This window comes from Protopterus annectens, chromosome 15.part0, assembly GCF_019279795.1.
Source record: "Protopterus annectens isolate FY-2018-M chromosome 15.part0, PAN1.0, whole genome shotgun sequence".
NCBI lineage: Eukaryota > Metazoa > Chordata > Ceratodontiformes > Protopteridae > Protopterus > Protopterus annectens.
The window spans coordinates 254,683,982-254,705,460 of record NC_056749.1 but is presented as its reverse complement, the minus strand read 5'-3'; the positions used below and the strand labels follow the sequence as shown (position 1 = coordinate 254,705,460).

The window sequence follows — 21,479 nt, the reverse complement described above, 5'->3', positions numbered from 1 at the left end:
TTATACCCTGACGCTCTGATGTCAGGGCTGTGCACCCATGACCGACGTCAGCCTAATACTTTGGTATTCGGGCCGACCGAGGACAGCGGACTACCCATAAGTAAGGACTGCAGCAATGTGGATCTTCGAACATCTACATTTATGGTAGGTACAAAACTGTACTTTTTCACATTGTGTCATATTTGGTATGATTATTTAAACTGTAGATGGTTTTGTATTATTCTTGTAGATTGTAAAATTATTAGCTGAAAATTGGTACATACCCATTCTAACTTTTGTCGGTAATCAAATGGCAATAAATAATAAATTTTCATCTTAAGAGATAAGCACACATACATTAATAGAAAAGAAAACAAACTATTAACATTTTCATATTCATGCATTATGTAGTATGTATGTTTTCCTTCTAATAAGTGTTATTCACGCCAACATTACATAAATTGCTCAATTCCTGCCTTCCCTTAAACTGCATATCTCCTCCACCTGAACATTATTCTGCATCTGTTGTTTCTAAAAATTCCATTTATTTTAATTTTCTCCTTCCTTTTTGTAAAGCTTCCATTTATAATTATTTTATCTCCTAATATTCAGTACTTCAGTTATAGTTAATAACTGCATTTATTTATTATTTATTTATTTTATATTTGTTGACTGGGTTAGTCCGACTGAGCTGAAATAACCCTTTATCGGGTCTATATCACAGAGTCGAACTTACAAAAGTTAGATCGTTGTAATATCGAACCCTAAAGTCCGAAACCCAAGAAAACCAAAACCACAGATCAGCGATTTTTTTCCCAGGGAAAAAAATTGCTCTTTCGTGACAAAAAAAAAAAAAAATTAACTTTAAACTAAAGTGGGAGGCTATGCCCCCCCACATCTGCCAACATGGGAGGCAGTGCCCCCCATCCCCCTGTACTTAAATATACCAACTCAGAGATCACACCACAGTGGAAGAAATAGCAAAGCCCCAAAAACGGTCCACCGATTTTATATATTTTTATCCCCCTGGGAAAAATGTCTACGTGCTGCGGCTTCACTATTTTCAACTTTTGGACTTTAGGGTTCGATATTACAAAGTTCGAACTTGTTTTAGGTCAATGTTGTAATATAGACCCCCCCCCTTTTTCAGCAGAGCCCCAGGGAGAAAAGCTCCAATACATTATACAGCAAATTTTCAAAAAGGTTAACAAAACGTCAACACTAAAATTATTTACAAGCCATAATTTAAAAGATGACAGTGAAAGTAAAGACATATTCATACAGTCATGAAGTAATAATTCAGTATAACATAAGTTACTATCAGGTGTAGACATAGAAGAGATATATGAGAAAGAAGAGTTGAACTAAAGAATAAACAGTTGTGACTTAAAAGTGTCAGGTGTAGGATTGGTAAGGAGGGATAGAGGGTGTTAGTTAAGAGAGTAGAAGATGAAATAATAGTTTGCTGGCTGATAGTGGGCAGTGAGGGACTGAGGGGCAGTTTATGGAGGGTGAGTGCAGTGACAGGGCCTGAGAGTTTTTAAGAGCTACTTTGAATTGTTTAGGTTGATTTAGTGATCTAATTTGTAGTGGAAGCTTGTGTCATGCGATGGATGATAGCTATAGAGGTTGCATCCAATTTTAGTCTTGGGTTTATAGACAAGTAGTAGGTCTTGGTCAGAGCTACAGAGTGATCTAGTTGGAGAGTAGTGAGATATAAGAGGTGATATGTTAGGACAGCAGAAAGGTTGATATATGACAGAGTGTATTATCTGAAGCTGAGTGAGGTAGTCCAAGCCAGTTTAAGTATTTAAGTGAGACATAGTGATGGGTTTTGTAAGTGTGTTGTGCTGAGAATCTTGCTACCTTGTTATAGGTGAGTCTAGTTTAGCTAGGAGTGTGTCATTATAGTTTGTGAGAATTTGAGAACCATATAGTAGGCTTGGTAGGAGATAGGCATGAGAGAAGGTTACTTTAGCTTTGGAAGTAAGAAACCTTTTATTTCTGTATAGAAGAAGGTCTAGTTTCCGATGGGTCTTCCAGATACAAATGTTGATGTGTAAGTCCAATTTAAGTTGATCATCTATAGTGACACCTAAGAGTTTGGTACTAGGTTCTGCTGCTATTGGAGTGTTATTCAGAGGCAGTATAGAGAAAGTAGATTTGAGATGGTTAATGTTTTTTTTGGGGTGAAAGAGCAAGGATTTGTTTTTTGGGGGGTTCAGAATTTGTTGATTATTAGTGATCCAGGTTTCCACTGATGTAAAGGCAGCCTGAGTTGCAGAGAAGAGACTGGAGGGAGAGAGATGGTGATCACTGTAGAATTGTCTGCATATTGTACAAGGGATGACCGAGTGCAAGAAGTGTAGAGTAGTTTGGTAAAACTATTAAATAGTAATGGGCCTAGCACAGATCCTTGAGGAAAGCCCATTTTTACAGGGAGAGAAGGAGAAAGTACAGAGAGCCATCTCACTGATTGTAGTTGATCGGTGAGATAGCTGAAAAACCAAGTGACAGTAGTGGGGTAGAAGTTTAGGTTAGTTTAGTCAGGAGTAGTGAGTGAGAGACGGTGTAAAAGGCTTTTGAGAGGTCGAGAAATATGCAGGAGACACTTTTTTTGTTATCTTGAGCCAGGGAAATGGTGTTGGTAATGGAGTTAAGGGTAGTGGTTGTACTGTGTGTAGGGCGGAATCCATATTAAGTGGGAGTGAACATGTTTTCCTGTAATAGATGTTGCAGAGTTTGGTTGTGTATGCATTTTTCAAGTACTTTAGAGGGAGGTGACAAAATGGCTGTGGGTCTGAAGTTAGAGATTTCATGGAAGTTACCTCCTTTATGGATAGGTAGAGAGAAAAATTCTTTCCAAAAGGAACTTTTGACTCAGAGCGGTTAATCAAGATGGAAATAGGTTCATACTAGGCTATCTGCCCTAGGGCATTTATAAACCTAGCCAGAATGTGTTTGACTTTCGCCACCCATTTTAAATTTATTTTGCTATGCCCTTTTTCGAGGTTAGTATACTGTACCTCTGTCTAACAGTGACACAGAAGTGATACCCGGGGTAAACCTACGATCTCCCATCCACTCATCAAGATTCCTCTTGAAGAGAGTCAATGAGGGACTCTGCCTAACCTGGACTGGGATTTTATTCCAGAGTGAAGGGAGCCTCTGGGTTATGAATCTGTCCCTCCAGCATGTCCTATTTATTTCAGTGCTGAGGTTCAAGTCTCTTGAGCACGTAGCTCGATGGGATTTGGATTTTCTGAGGTGCAGCATGTCCATTAATTCCGGGTTGGACATGGCTTTATACGTCAGGCACAGATCGCCTCTGAACAGGCGGTATGCCATTGAGTAGAGCTGGAGTTTCTTTAACCGGGCAGCATATGGCATCTGTTTGAGCCCTTTGATCCTCTTGGTGAGGTACTTTTGGGGTCTTTCCAGTTGCTGCAGGTGTCTGGTAAGGTACATCCCAAAAGGGGCATTGTACTCAATTATGGGCCTGATGAGGGATGAGTAAAGAGGCACGAAATGGGGAAAGCAAGAGCATCAAGCTGCTTACTGGAGGAAATAGGGAGGAATGTTGGCTGAAGAGGTTTTAATCTGGAGAGTAGAGATTTGATATAAGTAGTGGATACAGGTCTGAGGGAAAAAATGTTGGAGGAGTTACAGGTATGAGACGGGACAGAGGTTTTAGAATTGTTAGTTGAAGAGGGGTTGGTGTTAATCATCTTCGATATGGATTCAATAAAGAAAGTGTTAAAGATGGAGGCAGTTTCTTCAGGTGTCCTATTTGTGTGGGGATTAAGGGAGGAAGGGTTGCCAGGATCCAGTGTTTAGTTGACTGAGTTCCAAAGTTTTGGGGGATTAGAAACTAGTACTGTAGGAGGGTTAATATAGATATCCTTTTTTGTCTTTAGCAATGTGTTTTTTTGTCAGGTTTCTAAGTTCTTTGTACTTTTGCAATTCAGAAGGGAGCTTGGTTTTCGGCCAGGTTTTCCACATCCTGTTTGTATTCATCATTAGGATATGGGTAGTCTTGGAGAGCCATGGGGATATTTTAGATTTTATTCTTACTGTGTGGAGAGGTGCAATGGAAATTAGTATTTTAGGAAAGATAGAACTGAATGATAGGACTGCTTCGTCAAGGGGAAGTTCACTAAGATGGTTCCAATTAATTCTTGAGAGAAGAGTTTTAAAGGTCCCAGGGCAGAAGTTAGTTTGACAAGTTAAATATCTATGTGGACTGGTGAAGTGGGGAGTAAATTGAAGAACTTCTATTGGTGAGTGATCACTAAGGGAGTTGGGTAGGGCTTCTTGGTTATGATATGTGGAAGGGTCAGATACATATGCAATCAAAGTACTAGGGATGTGTGAATTGTTGGAGAGGGTGGGTTCTGATATTAATTGTGTAAAGCCATGTAGGTTAATGCAAGAAGTAGAGTTAGGGGCATTTAGACTTAGCCAATTTATATTAACATCACTGAGGAAAGAGTGTTCCGAGAGGTATGAGGGAAAGTTTTCCAGCAGGGGAATATTGCCACCTGGAGGTATGTAGATGGCTGCTACAGTGATGGTAGAGTAGTTATTAAGTTTAAAGTTAGCTGCCAAGATTTCAGCTGGAGGCAAAGATGGGATTGGTTTCTTAAGACAAGTAAGGGTTAAATGATTGGAATAGACAATGGCAACTCCACCCCCTTTTTTCTTATGGCGATCAAGGCGAAGTATATTATAACCTGAGGAAAGAATATCTCTATCAGGGATGTGTGGTTTCAGCCATGTCTCTGTTAGGGTGATTATTGTCAGGGGTGTGGTTAGCAATCCATGCATGGAGTTCACTAATCTTATTGAGTATACTTCTAATATTCATTGAGTAGAATGAGATGTGTTTTTTTTGGCAGGGTAGGGACCTGTTGGCTAGGAGGGGTAGAGTTATTGGAGGAGGAAATGAAGAGAGGTCCTGGGTTAGGATGAATATCACCAGATAGAAGTAGGGCCACAGAGGGGAAGTGGAACTTGTGTTTGTATGGATAGTAGCAGAAGTTTTTTTTTATTTTAGAATAGATAGTGTAGGAGGGAGGAATTTTGATTTTAGGAAGAGGAATATTTAGAGGGGAAAATAGATGATGAGATGTCAGTAAACTGCTGTGGAGGAGAGAAGACAGGCTTGAGAATTCGTAGAGCCAACATGCACTGGAGTTAAATGGGGATGAAAGGAGGTCAGAAAGACAAAGAGGAGTAATGGAGGCAGGTAGAGTATAGAACAGGTTGAGATAATCATAATGAAAGTAGGGAGCAATCAATTGTTTAATGAGATAAGTGGCAGAGTGTAAGGAAGGTTTTGGATTGCAGGGATTTAAGAAAGGTACAGCAATATCAGAGGGAATGAGTAGATTTGAAGATGTAACCAGTAGGGGGGAGTTGATGCAAGGGAGGAGAAATAGGAGCTGTAGAAATTTTTTTTTAGTCCGCAGCATTATCCTTAGCAAGGCATTAGTATGGATAGGCAATTCAGATCCTGTATCCCAGTTCAAAATAATAATTTTCTTAGTTACTGCCATTTGCTTCCCAAATATGTATCTCTTGTTTAAGGCGTAAGCTGTGAAGCAAGTGCTTTAACCAGTCTACATGGAAATTAAGAGAAGAAACCTGTGACCAACTGCATTTCTCTTGTGGTATTTGTTGGAGGTGCCTAGTGCAGATATTAGGAGGATGGTTCCCCATTCTGTCCCAGACCAAGCCCAGAGCAGCATTAGTAAGTGAGGGAATCAAAGCTACAAACTGGTCGCACTGTTTTCCTGCAGTCTGCTCACAGGCAGATTCACAGGCCTCTTGTGCTGATAATGCCTTTAAGATGTGTGACCTCCAGAAAGGTCTCTTTCCAGACTCTGTACTTCCAAACCATCATACAAAGACAATGTCTCACAGCCAGGGAATTCCTCAGAACACTGGGCTGCATGGCATCTTGCATACTCATGATCCCCTGGCCAGGCTGCACATGAGGAAGCTCCAGTGATACCTCAAAAATGTATGGTGCCAGCATGCACAGCCCCCTTTCAACCAAGATACGGCTGATTCCTTGTTTCAAGGAGGAATTTGCATGGTGGACACAAGTTTGTGCTCAGAACCAGGGCCTTCCTTTCAGGTTCACTCCCCAGGAGCAAACTGTCACTATAGACGCCTCAGAGATAACCTGGGGGGGGGGGGCTCATTTCAAACACTTACAAATACAAGGAAAATGTGAATATCAGTTCAGGGACAAACTTTAACTTGAAAGAGCTTACGGCAGTTCATAAAGGCCTGGTAGCATTTAGAGAGAAATGGAAATCAGGAGATCCTTTTGTAAAAACAGAAAACACCACAGTCATGTGATACATAAGCAAGGGGTCACTTACTCCTACTTTCTCTGTTGCCTAGCAATGCAGGTTTGGGAGACTGCCCCACTCTGTGGGGTTGCACCTTTTGGCACAATACCTTTCAGGAGCTCAAGCATTCTAGTGGATCACCTCAGCAGAAACCTGATGGACCCCCATGAATGGCATCTGCATTGGGAAACATTTCTCAGCATAGCCAAGAAATGGGGAGCCCCCAGATAGACCTTTTCATCACCAAGGAAAATACTCAATTGAAAGTATTTTCCTCCAGGAGCAACCTGCTCTCAGCCTTCAAGACAGATGCCTTTTCATTCCCTTGGACTCCCCTTTTCATCTGTGCACCCCCCCAATCTCTGGTTCCTTGAGTCCTTCTGAAATTAAGGGAAGAGAGGCCAAGGGCAATATTGATAGCCCTAGACTGGCCCAAGAAACACTGATCTCCTCTGCTAATAAACCTAACCAATGAGAATCCATGGCAGTTACCTTAGAGACTGGACCTTCTGACTCACGATAAGGGAAATTGTGCATCCCAGCATGTAGACAGTCACACTCTCAGCCTGGATATTTCCACATCCTAGATCGATCCTGGCCTGTGCAAGCAGGTTCAAAACATCTTGAAAGATGCCAGAAGGCCCAATACTAGAAAATCATACTCTGCTAAGTGGAAAAGGTTTTCTGTTTGTGTCAACAACAGGGCCATAATCCTTTCTTAACCAAGATCTCTATCATGCTAGATTACCTGGCTAATCTGGTTGACAAGGGCCTGTCCTATTCCTCCATTAAAATTCATGCTTCTGTTTTGGCCCATATTCCTGTTCTTCCACCTGTCTTTGTACACCCCCTTCTCAGACAATTCCTTAGGGGCATGAGTCACATCAGGCCTTCCAGGAAACAACCTACCATCTCCATGGAACCTCAGTTCAATTTTGGAAAAACTGACTCTGCCTCCTTTCAAACCCCCGCATTCTGCTAACTTAAAGTTTCTAACTTGGAAGACTACCCTTTTGCTGGCGATCAGTTCTGCTAGAAGAGTTTCTGAGCTGCAGGCTCTCATTACGGTGGAACCCTTCCTCATCTTCCATCTGGACAGAGTCTGCCTTTCTTTATGCCCAAGGTAGTGACAGACATTTGAATCAAGCCATACACCTACCTACCTTCTTTCCCAACCCTTAGAACCAAGGGGAAAGAGTCCTTCAGTCCTTGGATGTTCATAGGCAGCTCCGTTGCTATCTTAACAGAACTAAAACTGAGAAAATTAGACCACCTCTTTATGGACTTTGCCACCAATTCTGAAGGAAAACCAGTTTCCAAACAGACCCTCTCTAAATGGATCTCTCACTGTATCTAATTTTGTTATAGCCATCATGGTCAGAAGTTACCTCAGGCTATCAGGACTCACTCTACTAGGGCTACTGCTACGTTAACTGCCTTTCGAAAAGAAGTCCCTACCAAGGACATTTTGGAAGCTGCTTACCTGGTCATCTGTGCATACCTTCACCAAGCACTACCACACAGCAGCCTTTTCCAGGTCCAGAGCAGGATTAGCCACTGCCATTCTGCAGGACAGCTTGTCCTCTCCCGAATCTACCTTCCACTCTCCTTTAAAGCTTTGAGAATCATCCCAGAAGTCAGGACAGCAACAGTGAAACACAAAAAACATAGTATAGCTGTGTACACTTACCATAGAAGAGTGTATTCACTGTTGCAGTCTGCTTTCCATCCCTCCTTCTCCTCATTTTTTGTCCCTTCCCTTGCTTTGATGGTCTGTCTTAGATCTGTTACTTTAAGACCCATCTTGGGGACTTCTACCTTCAGGGGTACTAGAAAAAACTGAAATCATGATGTCATCTGGCTGCCTATTTACCAGAGTGTTCTGACATCGATCAGGGTGTCCATCAGCTCTTAGAGGAGGGAGATTTTTTCTCTGGTAGTTGGGTCAGCCAAGGGCTTTCATGGCAGAAATCCCACAAGTCAGGACTACAACAGTGAATGCACTCGAACATCTACATTTATGGTACGTGTACACAACTGCAATTTCTCACTGTATCGGGTTATCCATAACCAGCCCTGTTCTGTGGAGGGGATGTTTATTACCCTTACACTATCTGCCTGTGATTGTAATGGCTTTTTCCAGCCCACTGCTGTGGATGGATTTTTTTATGTGAGTTGGGGAGTACACTAAATTCTGTGATAAGGTGGTGGTCTTTGTAATAGAGGTTGTCTTTAGTGAGCAGACTAGAGCTGACTTTAATCCTAGTCCAGTGCATTATGCTGTGGTGAGCACTGCTAGGTGTTGGGCAGACTGCCGTGCTCAGAAAAAAGAGAAAAAAACTGTCGAGTTGGAAGTAATAATAAGAGGAAATCCGAACATGTGACCACAATAGAAGGTTTATTTGCAGATCGGCTGATATAGTGAATACACGTGTTTTATACAAACTGCATTCCATATAGACCAAGAGTAATGGAATGATTTTGACCTTTACTGATGTTATGGATAAACTATAAACTACTTATTCATCAAGCATTTTTATTTTAAATAGATGTAGTCCAGCTATTTTTTTTTTTTTTTGCAGGGAGGGGAGTGCCAGAGAGGGTGTATCTGCAGTTATTATGGTGAAAGATTTGCCACTGTAATATATTGGTGAGAATTGAGAATGCCCTAAAAGCTTTATTGCACTTGTGATAAACTATAAAGTGCATTTTCTCAATTTGAGAGAAATTATTTAGAACCATTAACATTTTTACAGATCAGTTAGACATTTGATTGTTTCTGCTTTTCAGAAGGTCCATCCCAGGAAGCGACCATTGCAGTTTCAGAAGCAGCAGTAGCAGAAAGTGCAGGTGAGACAGGTGAGGTGATGAGCATGAAAGAATGGGACTTGGGCCAGTGTGTACTTTATTAACAGTAAGAATGCAGGTGGTCCATAAGATAAAACATAGCTGTCCATTCATTTCAGTGCTATGTATTTATGCTTTACACATGAATCACACTTGATGTGTTCTTAAAGCAACTGTCATCTTAATTATTTTTTTTTAATTTACTAAACATCTTATAGGGGAGATGTCTGATTATTTCATTAAGTGGTAAGTATGTATTTTTCAGAAAGAAAGCAAGACAAAGGTACACGGGGAGTTTTGGAAGTGTCCATTTTAAGGGTAGTCAGTGCTGTGGCTTCAGTAATGGAGACAGAGAACAATGTAAGAATATCTTGATGTTCATTGTAAAGAATGACTGCAAAAATTCTCAAGTCTGTAAAGTAACCCCTGATATGAATAATAAAATGTTAATGTTTGCGTAGAGAGAATTGTGCTTTTTATCTTACCTTTTTGATTACAGTACTTTTGTGCTTTGTTAATTTGATAGAAGAGATATTTAAATGTGAAAAAAATTCCTATGACTAAGCTATGACAGCATGACTCTTAAATGTGAATTGCCCTTAGATTTAAATACTACTGTTTCTTACTCTTGGGGAGGAAAGACTGCTAAGAAATGCTGCCACATCCCTCAGTATCAACTCGTACAGAGGCAATTAAAGGCATGATGTTCATGACCTGAAGAGGTGAAACTTGAGGATGTTTATTAGTATAGACCAAGATTCCTAGGTTCAGGTGAAAATTATTTCATTTCCACCCATTGTGATCTTGTGAAAGGCATAAATGTGGCTCAGCACTGAGAAGCCTTAAAACCGAGCTGTTGATGCACTTTTGACATACATTAGTTTATGTAGCAGTTCAAGATCCCCTACCAACAAGCCAAAAATCCCTGTTTTTGTTTTTTTCATGTTGCTTTATTAGGGGTCATATTTTTCAAAAGTCCGTCAAAGTTCATCAAACATGTTTGCTTAAAAAAAAAAAATTATGGGACATGTACAGATTAGCGAGCTTCCATCTAGGATCTTTTCGGCCTTCTTTCATTTATTTTGACCATGGTATCTAATACACACACACAAAGAAATTTTTTTTGTTTTGTTTTACTTTTTCCCCTTTATTCTGAGGTTGTGATAATTGCAGTAGTAGTAGTATATTTAGAGACCAGGAGTATCAAAGAAGAGCCACCACATTGAGGGACAATATGATAAAACCCCCTTGCAAAATGATATTTTTGAGTATGTACATTATGTTTATCATTTTGAGATTGCAGTTTTCTGAGAGTTCTTGGTGTTTTAGTTCTGATGTTTTAGTCCTGACATAGCAGGGCAAGACATTTTATTATGATTCCATGTGTGTGTGTGTGTGTGTGTGTGTGTGTGTGTGTGTGTGTGTGTGTGTGTGGATAAACAATTATGTTCCCTAATATAAAATGCTCATTCAGACGTACCTTAGCACATCACAGAAAATGCATTGTGTATAAACCACTAAACCCCCAAACTATCAAAAAGCAACTGATCACGAAGAAAGCCTTACACTTAGTTTCCTTTTGTGACTGCACAAAGAGTGATGCTTTATAGAAAAATTACTAACATTGCTGCCATACATATGACCTATACAAAGCATATGATCTACCTGTACTTGTAGTAGTATAACTACACAAACATTTTTTGCTCCAATCAATGACTATAACCACTCCACTAATTACCAAAGTCTTCCTTTGCTTTAACTGTCTTTTTTTCATAACTTTCTGGTCTGCCTTGTTCTCACGCCATACTTGTCTTTCATCTCCTGACTCCATTCCTCTTCTGAAGGAACTTTTCTTTACAGCTTTACAAAATTTACATGAATTTTTGGTACTTTAAATGGTTTTAAAGGGTGTATATCATAACATCGAATTTGCATAACATCGAACAGCAATAACTTTGAATGTGTCGTTCATCGAATCTGTACTTGTGGGATCGCAGTACAGTGAGGATCAGTAAATATGCCCTTTCCTCACTGTAGTGCGACCTCGGAGTTGGTATATATAATTAGATTCGATGAACGGCACATTCGAGGTTATGGCTGTTCGATGTTATGCGAATTCGATGTTATGATATAAACCCGTTTTCAATTGTTGGAGTATAGAAGATTTTAGCCTGTGCAAAAATTGTATTATCAAAGTTCTGATACTTGTGTAGTCTTTGAAATGTTGTAATTGAATTCGTTGCTTGTACTTTGTGCCTTCTGCACCCAGGTCATAGATGAAAAGGGAACAAGGATCATCCCACACACCCACTCTACAGTGAGTAAAGTAAATAAACAAATAAGGAATGATTACAAAAGAAACATAACTTTTTTTTCTTCCTGACACACAATGACTCTTAATAGCAACAAAAGCATAGTAACCCATTTTAGGATAGTATTTTTACTTGGTGGCTTTGCTGTTACACTTACCAGTTGGAACAAGCTCTCGGAAGAAATAATAGATGAAAGCTCTTCAAGCTGCAACTGAAAAACTCTGATAAAATATCATGATTGTAAGTGCTTCAGAGATGTGGACTTGGGCAAGGAACAAGTATGTATGTTTTGGAGCGCTACAGAATATTGAAAGTTCAAAATCCCGAAAACTCAATATCCTGAAAACACACAGGATACCAACACTTTTCCAGCACAAGTACATACAGAAACAAACAAACAAAACACAAACCATATTACTCTTCTCCAAGTATAAGCAGGGGGGCAAGCCCCCCTGCAAACCCCATGTGGGGGGCTGGGCCTCCCACTCCCCCTGCTACTTAAATATATCAACTCCGAGATTGCGCTTAGTGTACTGAAGTATTCCTGTAGACTTTCCTGCAGATTGGTTATGCATCACCCTTTCTGTCTCATCTCCTCCTGTTTTAATGGTTAATTGTTGAGCCTCATCTACCTCTAAACCTGGCACATTTAAGTATTCCATAAATGTTACCATTTGTGCTTTTTCTTGATTTTTCTTATTTCCCTGCTTTATAAAGTATCCAAAATATCTCTCAACACCTCTACAGGATCTCTGGTTATTTTTCTTGTTATAGGCTCCCTGAGTTTGACAACAACCCTTTCTACTTCCTGTTACCGAAGTTGTTGTCTAAAGTTTTTGTGCTCTGCCATTACACAGTTGTTTTTTATAATAAATCCAATCTTTCTAAACTAATGCATATTATCCATTTACTCCCTTATTTTTTATTTAGCACTCTGCAATTGTGCCTCTTCTTATTCAGTGAGATTCCCCTTAGTCTGTAATACTGTAAGCTTTGTCAACCCCTCTAAATAATTCTTTCTTAACCATAAGTCTTTAATTTCTACCGTTTTAAACTCTAATTTAATCCATTCACTAGCTGTAACTTCTGGAGGACTTTCTATCTTCACTAATAAATCCTAAATAATTTCCACTAACCATTCTTTAAATTCCTCTCTTTTTAACAGGTAGGTGGGAATGAGATGGTGACTCATCTTTACTTCCTTATCCTGCATTTTTATCTTGGTAATTATTGGCACAGGATCTAAAATAGTTAATGGGTGAGTGTCAAAGTTCTCAGTTAAATTCACATGTTCCTGTCAAATATAATTTCTGTCTAATCTAGCCCAGGTAAAGTACCTTGGGGAATAATAGGAAAATTCTCTGAGTTTCTTCTACTGGATTTGCATTTTCCATACCATACCAAAGATGTTTATAATTTTCTTCAGAAATCTACCCTGTTATAGTTTCCCTTCTAGGACCCCCCCCCCATATACACCATCATTGTTGCAAATGAAATTCCAATCCCTGCATTTAAGTAATGTTTCTTGCTGAAAGCGAATTGTTTCTCCAAAAAACTTTTTAAGCTCTATAATAGCAGTTTTAGATGGAATATAAATACATGCCAGCATAATCCTCATTCCTTGTCAGTAACCCCTTACTACTACAAATCTGCCTTACTATTTTTCCCTCTTCCCATCACTGTTGGAGTTTTTCTAGCAATAAAGTTAAGTGCTCCTATTTTCCTTTATCCCTGATACTCTGCTGGATATCCATCGTAAAATCCTTTCATTATGAAATTCACATGCCCATTTCTTTCCAAATTTGTCTCCTATTTGCACTCTACATTCCTTAATATAATTAAACATGGTTTCTTTTTTGTCTATACCTGTGAGATCATTCTCATTCCATGATGGTATGGGAAGTGTTGTCATCATTTTCACCTATTATGTGTGACAGCTTTTAAAAATTTATGTTTCTAGCTTTTGTGATACATGCATTCTCTATTGTGTGGCTAGCTGATCCTTTATACAGTTTTTTTCTTAGCAACATAGGAACCCATGTCACATTTTCAAGAATTCATTTTAATGAAAATCCCTAAAAAAAACCCCCTGGAACACCCCTGGAACCTGTTAACTTAATATAAACACACAATGCCATGTACAGCTTCAAATAATGAACTTTAACCCACCTAATAGGAAAAAAATGTCCCATATAGACAGCTGCAAAAACGGGCCTTAAGTAACCTAAAGTTGAGGTTGTTCATCGTGTTACCCTGCTGCAGTCATCACACTTGGGTTATCCTGCCGTCAGGCAGTCCTGCAGTCGGCCCGAATTCCAAAGTCTTGGTCTGGTGTCGGTTGCTGTTGCTTCCTCCCTGACGTCAGTGCGTCAGGGGTATATAAGAGGCATCCAATGCAATTTTCTTCAGTCTTTCTTGCCGTGCGGTGCCCGAAGCAGAAGCAGTTCGCAAGTGCCGGTCGGCCGACACCTGAGATTTTCGATTTGAATTTCAGTCCGAAGTCTTCAATAAAGCTAAGTACCCCATTGGGGAACATTTTCTTGCCTCAGTCCGATGTCAGAAAAAGTTAACAATTGCATTTCTTGTGGGAAGCAAATACCTCATAAGGACTTCCATTCCTTTTGTATTCCTTGCCTAGGCCCAGACCACGACGTCACAGGTTGTCGTTTTTTTCGCTAGGTTTAATAAACGCACTATCAAATGCCGTTTTGACTTTGCACGGCATTATTTTGGTAGGAAATTCAATTATATCATGCCGTCGGAGCAGCCGATGACCGCAATTCTTAAAAAACGCAAGGATAAGGACAGGCAGCCTAGGAATAAGCCAAGACCCCGAGGCCTCAGCTGGGCCTGATGCCGGTTCTCCGGTTTTCAGTGAAGCACCTATGCAGTCCCTGATGATCGCAGAGCTGGAACCCCAGACAGCTGCCGACTCCCACGCGGAGTCTACTAGGCTGACGCAGCCATCTACCGACACCGGAGCAGATTTAGACACCGGTGCAGAGGAAACACCTTTGGTTGCAGAAGGTGTCTTCAGACGGACTACTCTCACCATTAAATCTTATGCTAAACTTAAAACTCCTTTAAAACCTAAGAAAACTGTTCATCAGTCAACCGGTCAAGGCCCCATGCCCAAGAAACAGATGCTTAAGATGGCTGAAGATTTACTTACCTTTATCAGGGGTTACCATCCCCCTCCTGATAAAAGACCAAGACTAGATGAGGATTATGCATCCTCTGACCAGGTTTCTTTCTCCTCAGATTCTTCTGAAGAACAGGATTACACCTTTCCACCTTATGAGGATTCTGATGCTGAAGACTCTATTCCCTCAGCATCTCCACCTGAAGACTACTCCTTTGGGGAAACATTACATACCATGAGGGGAACATTTCTACTAGGAAGGCCAGGATTACTCAGATTCTAAGAAAAGGCTCCTAGAGTTTCTTCTATTACCCCAGCACAGACCTCTTGCTATTCCTCCTGTTTTAGATATTGTGGATGATGTCTACTTGGAGTCTAGTTTAAATCCAGACTCTCTACCTCCTGCTCCAGCCAAACCAGACAGATACTACAGAGTACCTGACTCACAAAAATTCCCTGTAGCTGACCCAGAAACCATATCCCAGGGTCCTAAGAGAGCAAAGGCTTCTATGGCTAAAAATCCCGTGCCCTCTGAAAGAGATTCCAGAGCCCTAGATAGATGGGGAAAGAAAATTTACACCTCAGCAACTCTGGCTATGAGAGCATTAAATTGCCAGTTTCACATGTGGAAATATCAACAATTCCTGATGTCTCAGTTAAAACAAAAAATGAGCACACACTCAGAACAGCCTGAGTTCAAGGAAATGCAGGATCTGTTGCATGCAGCCTTACAGGTGGGCAAGCATACTTTACAATGCGGATTTGATTCACTGGAAGCTTCCTGTAGAGCAGCTGTTACTGGCTCAGTCATTCGTAGACATGCTTGGTTAAAAGAGCAAACCCTCCCTGACCATGTTAAAGCAAAATTATTAGATGCACTTTTACAACAGGATGTATTATTTGGTGTCAAAGCAGAAGAGGTTTTAAAGAAAATGGAGGATAAGGCTAAATCTATGCAAACAGTCAAGGATTTCTTACAGGTACAACCCCCTCGCTTCAGCAGAAATTTGCCAACATAAAATTGATCCTTTCCAGCTTCAGACAGATCACAGAGGGGCAAATACAGACGCCCAAGGTGCAGAGGTCAGTCACAGGGCCCTGACAAACCTCGCCAATGGGGTTCTGCTACCCAGAAAGGAGGAGAAGACAGGCCCCAAGCTAACAGAAGGCAGACACAATGACTCTGTCCTCAAACTACCAAGCAAATCTCTCCTGGCAACACCCTTGGGAGGAAAACTAGCATTTTTTGCAGACAACTGGCACATCATCACAAAAGACAAATGGGTTCTAAACATTGTCTCTCAAGGATACAGATTCCACTTTCATACCTTACCAAGGATCAAAGGAATGCCAAACCTGCCACCAAATCAAGGGCAGAGGCACAAAAACAAATTACAGCTCTCATGAACATGAGAGCCATTCAACAGGTACCTACACAGGAGCAGGGACAAGGATTTTACTCGAGACTCTTCCTAGTTCCAAGAAAGGACAAAGCATGGAGACTCATTCTGGATCTTTCAGTTCTGAACAGCTATCTGCAAGTACCAAAATTCAAGATGCTAGCACTTCAGCAGCTTCTTCCCATGCTGGGCAAGAATGCTTGGCTAGTCACTTTGGACCTCAAGGAGGCATACCTGCATGTCCCTATCAGACAAAATTGCAGAAGATACCTCCGCTTCATTGCAGGTTCAACACATTATCAATTCTCTGCACTGCCCTTTGGCTTATCTACTGTGCCCAGGGTCTTCACAAAATGCCTGGCACCAGTAATTGCATACTGCAGACAAAGAGGAATTCAAATATACCCATACCTGGATGACTTTCTTATTCAAGCAGAAAGCAAGGACATTCTTTTACAGCATCTGGCATTTGTCAAACACCTTCTAAGTTGCCTAGGGTACACAGTAAACGAAAAGAAATCAAAACTAGTGCCCTCACAAAACATAATATTCCTGGGTGCCAGCTTGAATACAACGGCCCAGATGGCTTATCTCATGCCAGACAAACAACGACAACTGTCTCAATATTTCAAAATAATGGCAACAAAGACCCAACTCACTGCAAGAAAAATTCTGCAGGCCTTGGGATTCATGGCATCTTGCATTCTACTAATACCATTTGCAAATCTGCATGAGGAAATTACAATGGTACCTGAAAAGTGTATGGACTCAGCACAGCCACAGCTTGGAAACAATGATTCCACTCATTCCCTGCCTTCAACAGGAGTTTCTATGGTGGGCACAGGCATGTCACCTCAACAAGGGTCAGCCTTTCACCTTGCCCACAGCCAGGTAAACTATGACAGCAGATGCAAAGGACTATGCCTGGGGAGCACACATGGCAGGACAGTGCATTCAGGGCAAATGGACTACAGATCAGAGACACCTGCATATCAATCAAAAAGAAATGCTAGCAGTGCAGAATGCCTAACAGCTTTCAAGGACCTTCTACACCCAGGACAACTACTAATGAGGACAGACAACACCACAGTTATGTGGTACATAAACAAGCAAGGGGGCACACATTCCTACCCTCTATGCCGGCAAGAAATGACCTTGTGGAACACTGCACTGTCTTACCAGGTTCAATTACAAGCACAATTCCTGCCAGGAAAGAAAAACACATTGGCAGACCTAAGCAGAAACATCATGGATCCACACGAATGGAAACTAGATCCACAAATATTTGTAATGATAGCTCAAAAATGGGGACGCCGAGACATAGATCTGTTTGCAAGCCCCCACAACCACCAACTTCAAAAATTTTGTACAAGGACCGTCCATCCACTAGCTTGGAAAGTGGACGTTCTCTCATTCAGTTGGAAAACATTAACAGTCTATGCCTTTCCTCCACTGCCTCTTCTAGCAAAGGTACTGCTGAAAGTCAGATTAGAGAGGCCACAAATGATTCTCGTTGTATCAGATTGGCCATGTCAACATTGGTATCCAATTTTAAGGACCATGGCCCAGGGCCCACCATGGATTTTGCCACACATACCTCACCTGCTCACCCAGCGAGACAATCTGATTCTACACAGCCAGCTCAAGACTTTTAAACCTGGCTGCATGGCAAATCACCTAAACAACCAGCCAACACCTTTATCCAAAGCTGTTATGGATGTCATTCTGGAGGCCAGGAGGCCCAGCACCAGGAAAACCTATTCAGACAAATGGAAAAGATTTTGCTCCTGGAACCAGGCTAAAGGCCTAAATCCCCTGGAGCCGAACATTCTTCAGATTCTACAATATTTAACTGAGATGTTACACAAAGGACTTTCCTTTTCATCTATTAAGATCCACGCCTCAGCAATTTCAGCTCATTACAGCACTGATCCTCCTTTATTTTCACATTTTCACTCCTAAGACAGTACCTCAGAGGGGCTAAGAATTTAAGACCGCCAAGGAGAGCCCCAACACCTACTTAGGATCTCAACTTTGTCCTGGAAAAGCTTACACTGCCGCCCTTTGAACCAGCTTTTTCAACTGATTTAAAATTTCTTTCATGGAAAACTGCCCTACTTCTAACAATAGCCTCAGGTAGAAGAGTCTCAGAGCTACAGGCACTAATGGCAGTGGAACCTTTCCTCATTTTTCATCAAGACAGAGTTTCTCTACGAACTCATCCTTCCTTTATGTCATAGGTGGCATCCAGTGCGGCCCTAAACCAAACCATTCACTTGCCCACCTTCTTCCCAAATCCACAGAACAAAGGAGAAAGACTCCTGCACTCTTTGGACATTCACAGGCAATTACGTTACTACTTGGTTAAAACTAAGGCTTTCAGAAAAACTGACCAGCTCTTTGTAGCCTATGCTACAGGATCACAAGGAAAAGCTATCTCAAAACAGACCATTTCTAAATGGATAGGACATTGCATACGTTTCTGCTACACACATCATGGGAAACCAGTACCTGCTAACATTAGGTCCCACTCCACCAGGGCTACAGCTACATCAGCAGCCTTTCTCAGGGGAGTGCCAACCAAGGATATTCTGAAAGCTGCTACTTGGAGTTCAGTGCACACCTTCACCATACACTATCACTTACCTCTTTACTCTAAGACTAGAGCTGGTTTTGCCACTGCAGTTTTACAGGACCTACTAGCCTCTTCTAACCCTGTTTGACTCCATTTCCCCTCCTTAGCTTTGGGATTCAACCCAAGTGTGATGACTGCAGCAGGGTAACACAATGAACATAGTACAGTTTTGTACCTACCATAAATGTAGATGTTTGAGTGTTCACCCTGCTGCAGTCCAGGTTACCCTCCCTCCATCCCCTCTGAACTAGCTGAACTTATCTCTACCACTTTATCCTATACTACGTCTGTGGTGTATTTGAAAAACTGAAGAAAATGTCATCGGATGCCTCTTATATACCCCTGACGCACTGACGTCAGGGAAGAAGCAACAGCAACCGACGCCGGACCAAGACTTTGGAATTCGGGCCGACTGCGGGACCGCCTGACGGCAGGATAACCCAAGTGTGATGACTGCAGCAGGGTGAACACTCGAACATCTACATTTATGGTAGGTACAAAACTGTACTTTATCTATGCTAAGATGCATGTTACTAACTGTGCTTCTACTGTAATTGGTGTCTGTCTTTTTTATCTTCATCACCTTCCCAGATGTGAAAAACTACTTGCTTGCTTTCAGAAACAAAATAACTTTTAGCCTTGAAGAAAACAGTGTTTTGGCTTTTTTAATTACCCTATAATCAAAGGAAAATCATGTAGCCCTCAGCTGCAGGCTTCTTAAGACAAACTGCAGCATTTGTTGCTAAAGGAAGACTTTTCATAATATTCAGTGTCTACTTACTTGTTCCCGTTTAGGACCCTTGACTTAATCTAACAAGTTTTAATACATATATTTCACTTATGTAAAAGTAAGAGAAAAACATATCAGCCCAAAGTATATAATGATCTGTGTACTTTCACACCCCATCCTCTACCTCAGCAACTCAAGATTATAGTCCATTGACATAAATACGATATGCCCAGCATTTTTTTCTGTTTTTGCATTGTAATGCCTACATTTCTTAATACTAAAAAAAAGAGAAAAAAGGCATCTGTTTACTTTAATATCTTTATTGTGTACAACTAAAAATACTTCAGTATAAAACATGCAATTTATGTCATGAAAAGTTTCACAGAAATACCGTTAACAACAGAAGTTGTTTTACTTAACCATTAACTTTTTCCTTCTTCCCCTCCCCTCAGCGTCTTTCCAAACATTAATGACATGAAGTGAGCCAAGTGCCTTTTAGCTCCACACAAGTGTAACAAAGTCAACAAAAGTCACCTCTTTCCACATTTTCTTTGCAGCTGCATTTCACAAATGCAACTGATGCATTGCAGTCTCACATTTATTCACTAATATCAGTGATGCTGGTCTTCTTCCTGTTCGTCTTCCTCTCCCAACTGCAGATTCTGGTTCAACTACGAGGTACTCACGATTCTTCTAGTCAACTCCTGTACTGTTCTGTCTGTCAAAGCATTTTCCTTTGGAACAATGTAAAAAGGTTTCACTGTCGAAGTCTCTCTACGTGCTTTTTTATCAAAAGAATGAAAAGCAGAGTCCACTTTTGCTTGATGACTGACTTTTTGTTGGACAGACTTTTGTATTTCCTCCTTAGCCTGGTCTACATCAAAAATGACTTTGATCCTCCAGGAAAAAAAAAATATTCTAAAGACAATTTCTCACCTGTCTTTTGATGTTCCTGATTGATGGAATATATTTGTTTCTCTTCTGCCTGGTGTACAGTGAATAATAATTTTCCATAAACACTCACTGTCTATAACTTGTAATACTTTGCTCTTTTGCCACAGTTTTCTCAGGATCAACTTTTTGCTAGTAGGTTTACATCTTTACTAGTACAGGTCTTGACTGCTTTCTCTTGAACAGGTTTGGAGTATATACACAATGTGTAATTTCAATTAACAGTTCATGCTGTGGAGTACCACTCTAGTTACTTATCTGTGCTTTCATAAAATTAATATAGTCTGTTCCTTCTAGTTTCTCTGATACAATGGAAAATCTCACATTTTATCTACGTGCTCTATCCTATGTTTCTACCATTTTTTTTAAACATGTCTTATTGAGCAGTCTGATACTCTGCCAACCTTTTCTTCGTTTCAACCTCTGATTTTTGCCTTTTTATCAGCTCATCTGAATATCTGTTTTAAGCTTCTTCCATTTTTCCAGCCTTTTGTTTGAGTTGATGTACCCCTTCAGTGTTTCGATAATTTAAATTAGTTTTGAGCATGTTTGACATATTTTTTCCTCCGGATTACTGGAAGCCATGTCTTGCACTAAAACTGGAGATTGAACTACTGTTTGCTGAAAAGCTGCAGGATTTTTCCCAGTCAGTGTTTTCTCTTCACCATTTTTAAGTTGAATTTCTTTCAGGTATCTTAGTTTCCTCTTTGCTGGCATCCAGGCAGTGTATTTTCTTACCAGTAACTGAAATTGCTAAAAGTGACAGAGCCCCTGGCCCTTGTCTTTCAGCTTTTTCTTTTCGCATTGGGAGATGTGAAGTTAAGCAATCGATCAGTGTGCAGCTATCCTGTAATGCCATTCTTGGCATTTAGTTTCAGTCCAGTCCATGTCTCTGACATAAGTTATTTGTCTGTATCAGCTCTTCCTGGAGAACATCAGTGTTGGTGGGGGATTCTATGACTGTGTTCCTAATTTGCAGTCAGCTAGAGGCCCTTGACATTGGCCTTGACTTCAGAGAAGTAAATACTTAAAAAAAAAAAAAAAAAAAAGTGGTCCCATGACGGATCCCTGAAGGATTCTGCTTGTGACTGACCTCTTTGTAAAGGAAGACTTCCCAATTT

General features: G+C 40.7%; 1 protein-coding gene across 4 annotated transcripts in view; it reads left to right on the top strand.

Moving 5' to 3' along the window:
* The window catches only part of AIFM1 (apoptosis inducing factor mitochondria associated 1), a 774,257-nt gene that overhangs the window by 165,554 nt on the left and 587,224 nt on the right, over positions 1-21,479 (top strand). For 2 of the 4 annotated variants that reach the window (XM_044057008.1, XM_044057011.1), the window contains exon 4: positions 9,132-9,200. The exons of 1 other annotated variant lie outside the window; for it this stretch is intronic. In XM_044057008.1, coding sequence (XP_043912943.1) covers positions 9,132-9,200 — 69 coding nt within the window. The remainder of the gene's footprint in view (positions 1-9,131; positions 9,201-21,479) is intronic. One more of the 4 variants, XM_044057009.1, reaches the window with a different exon arrangement.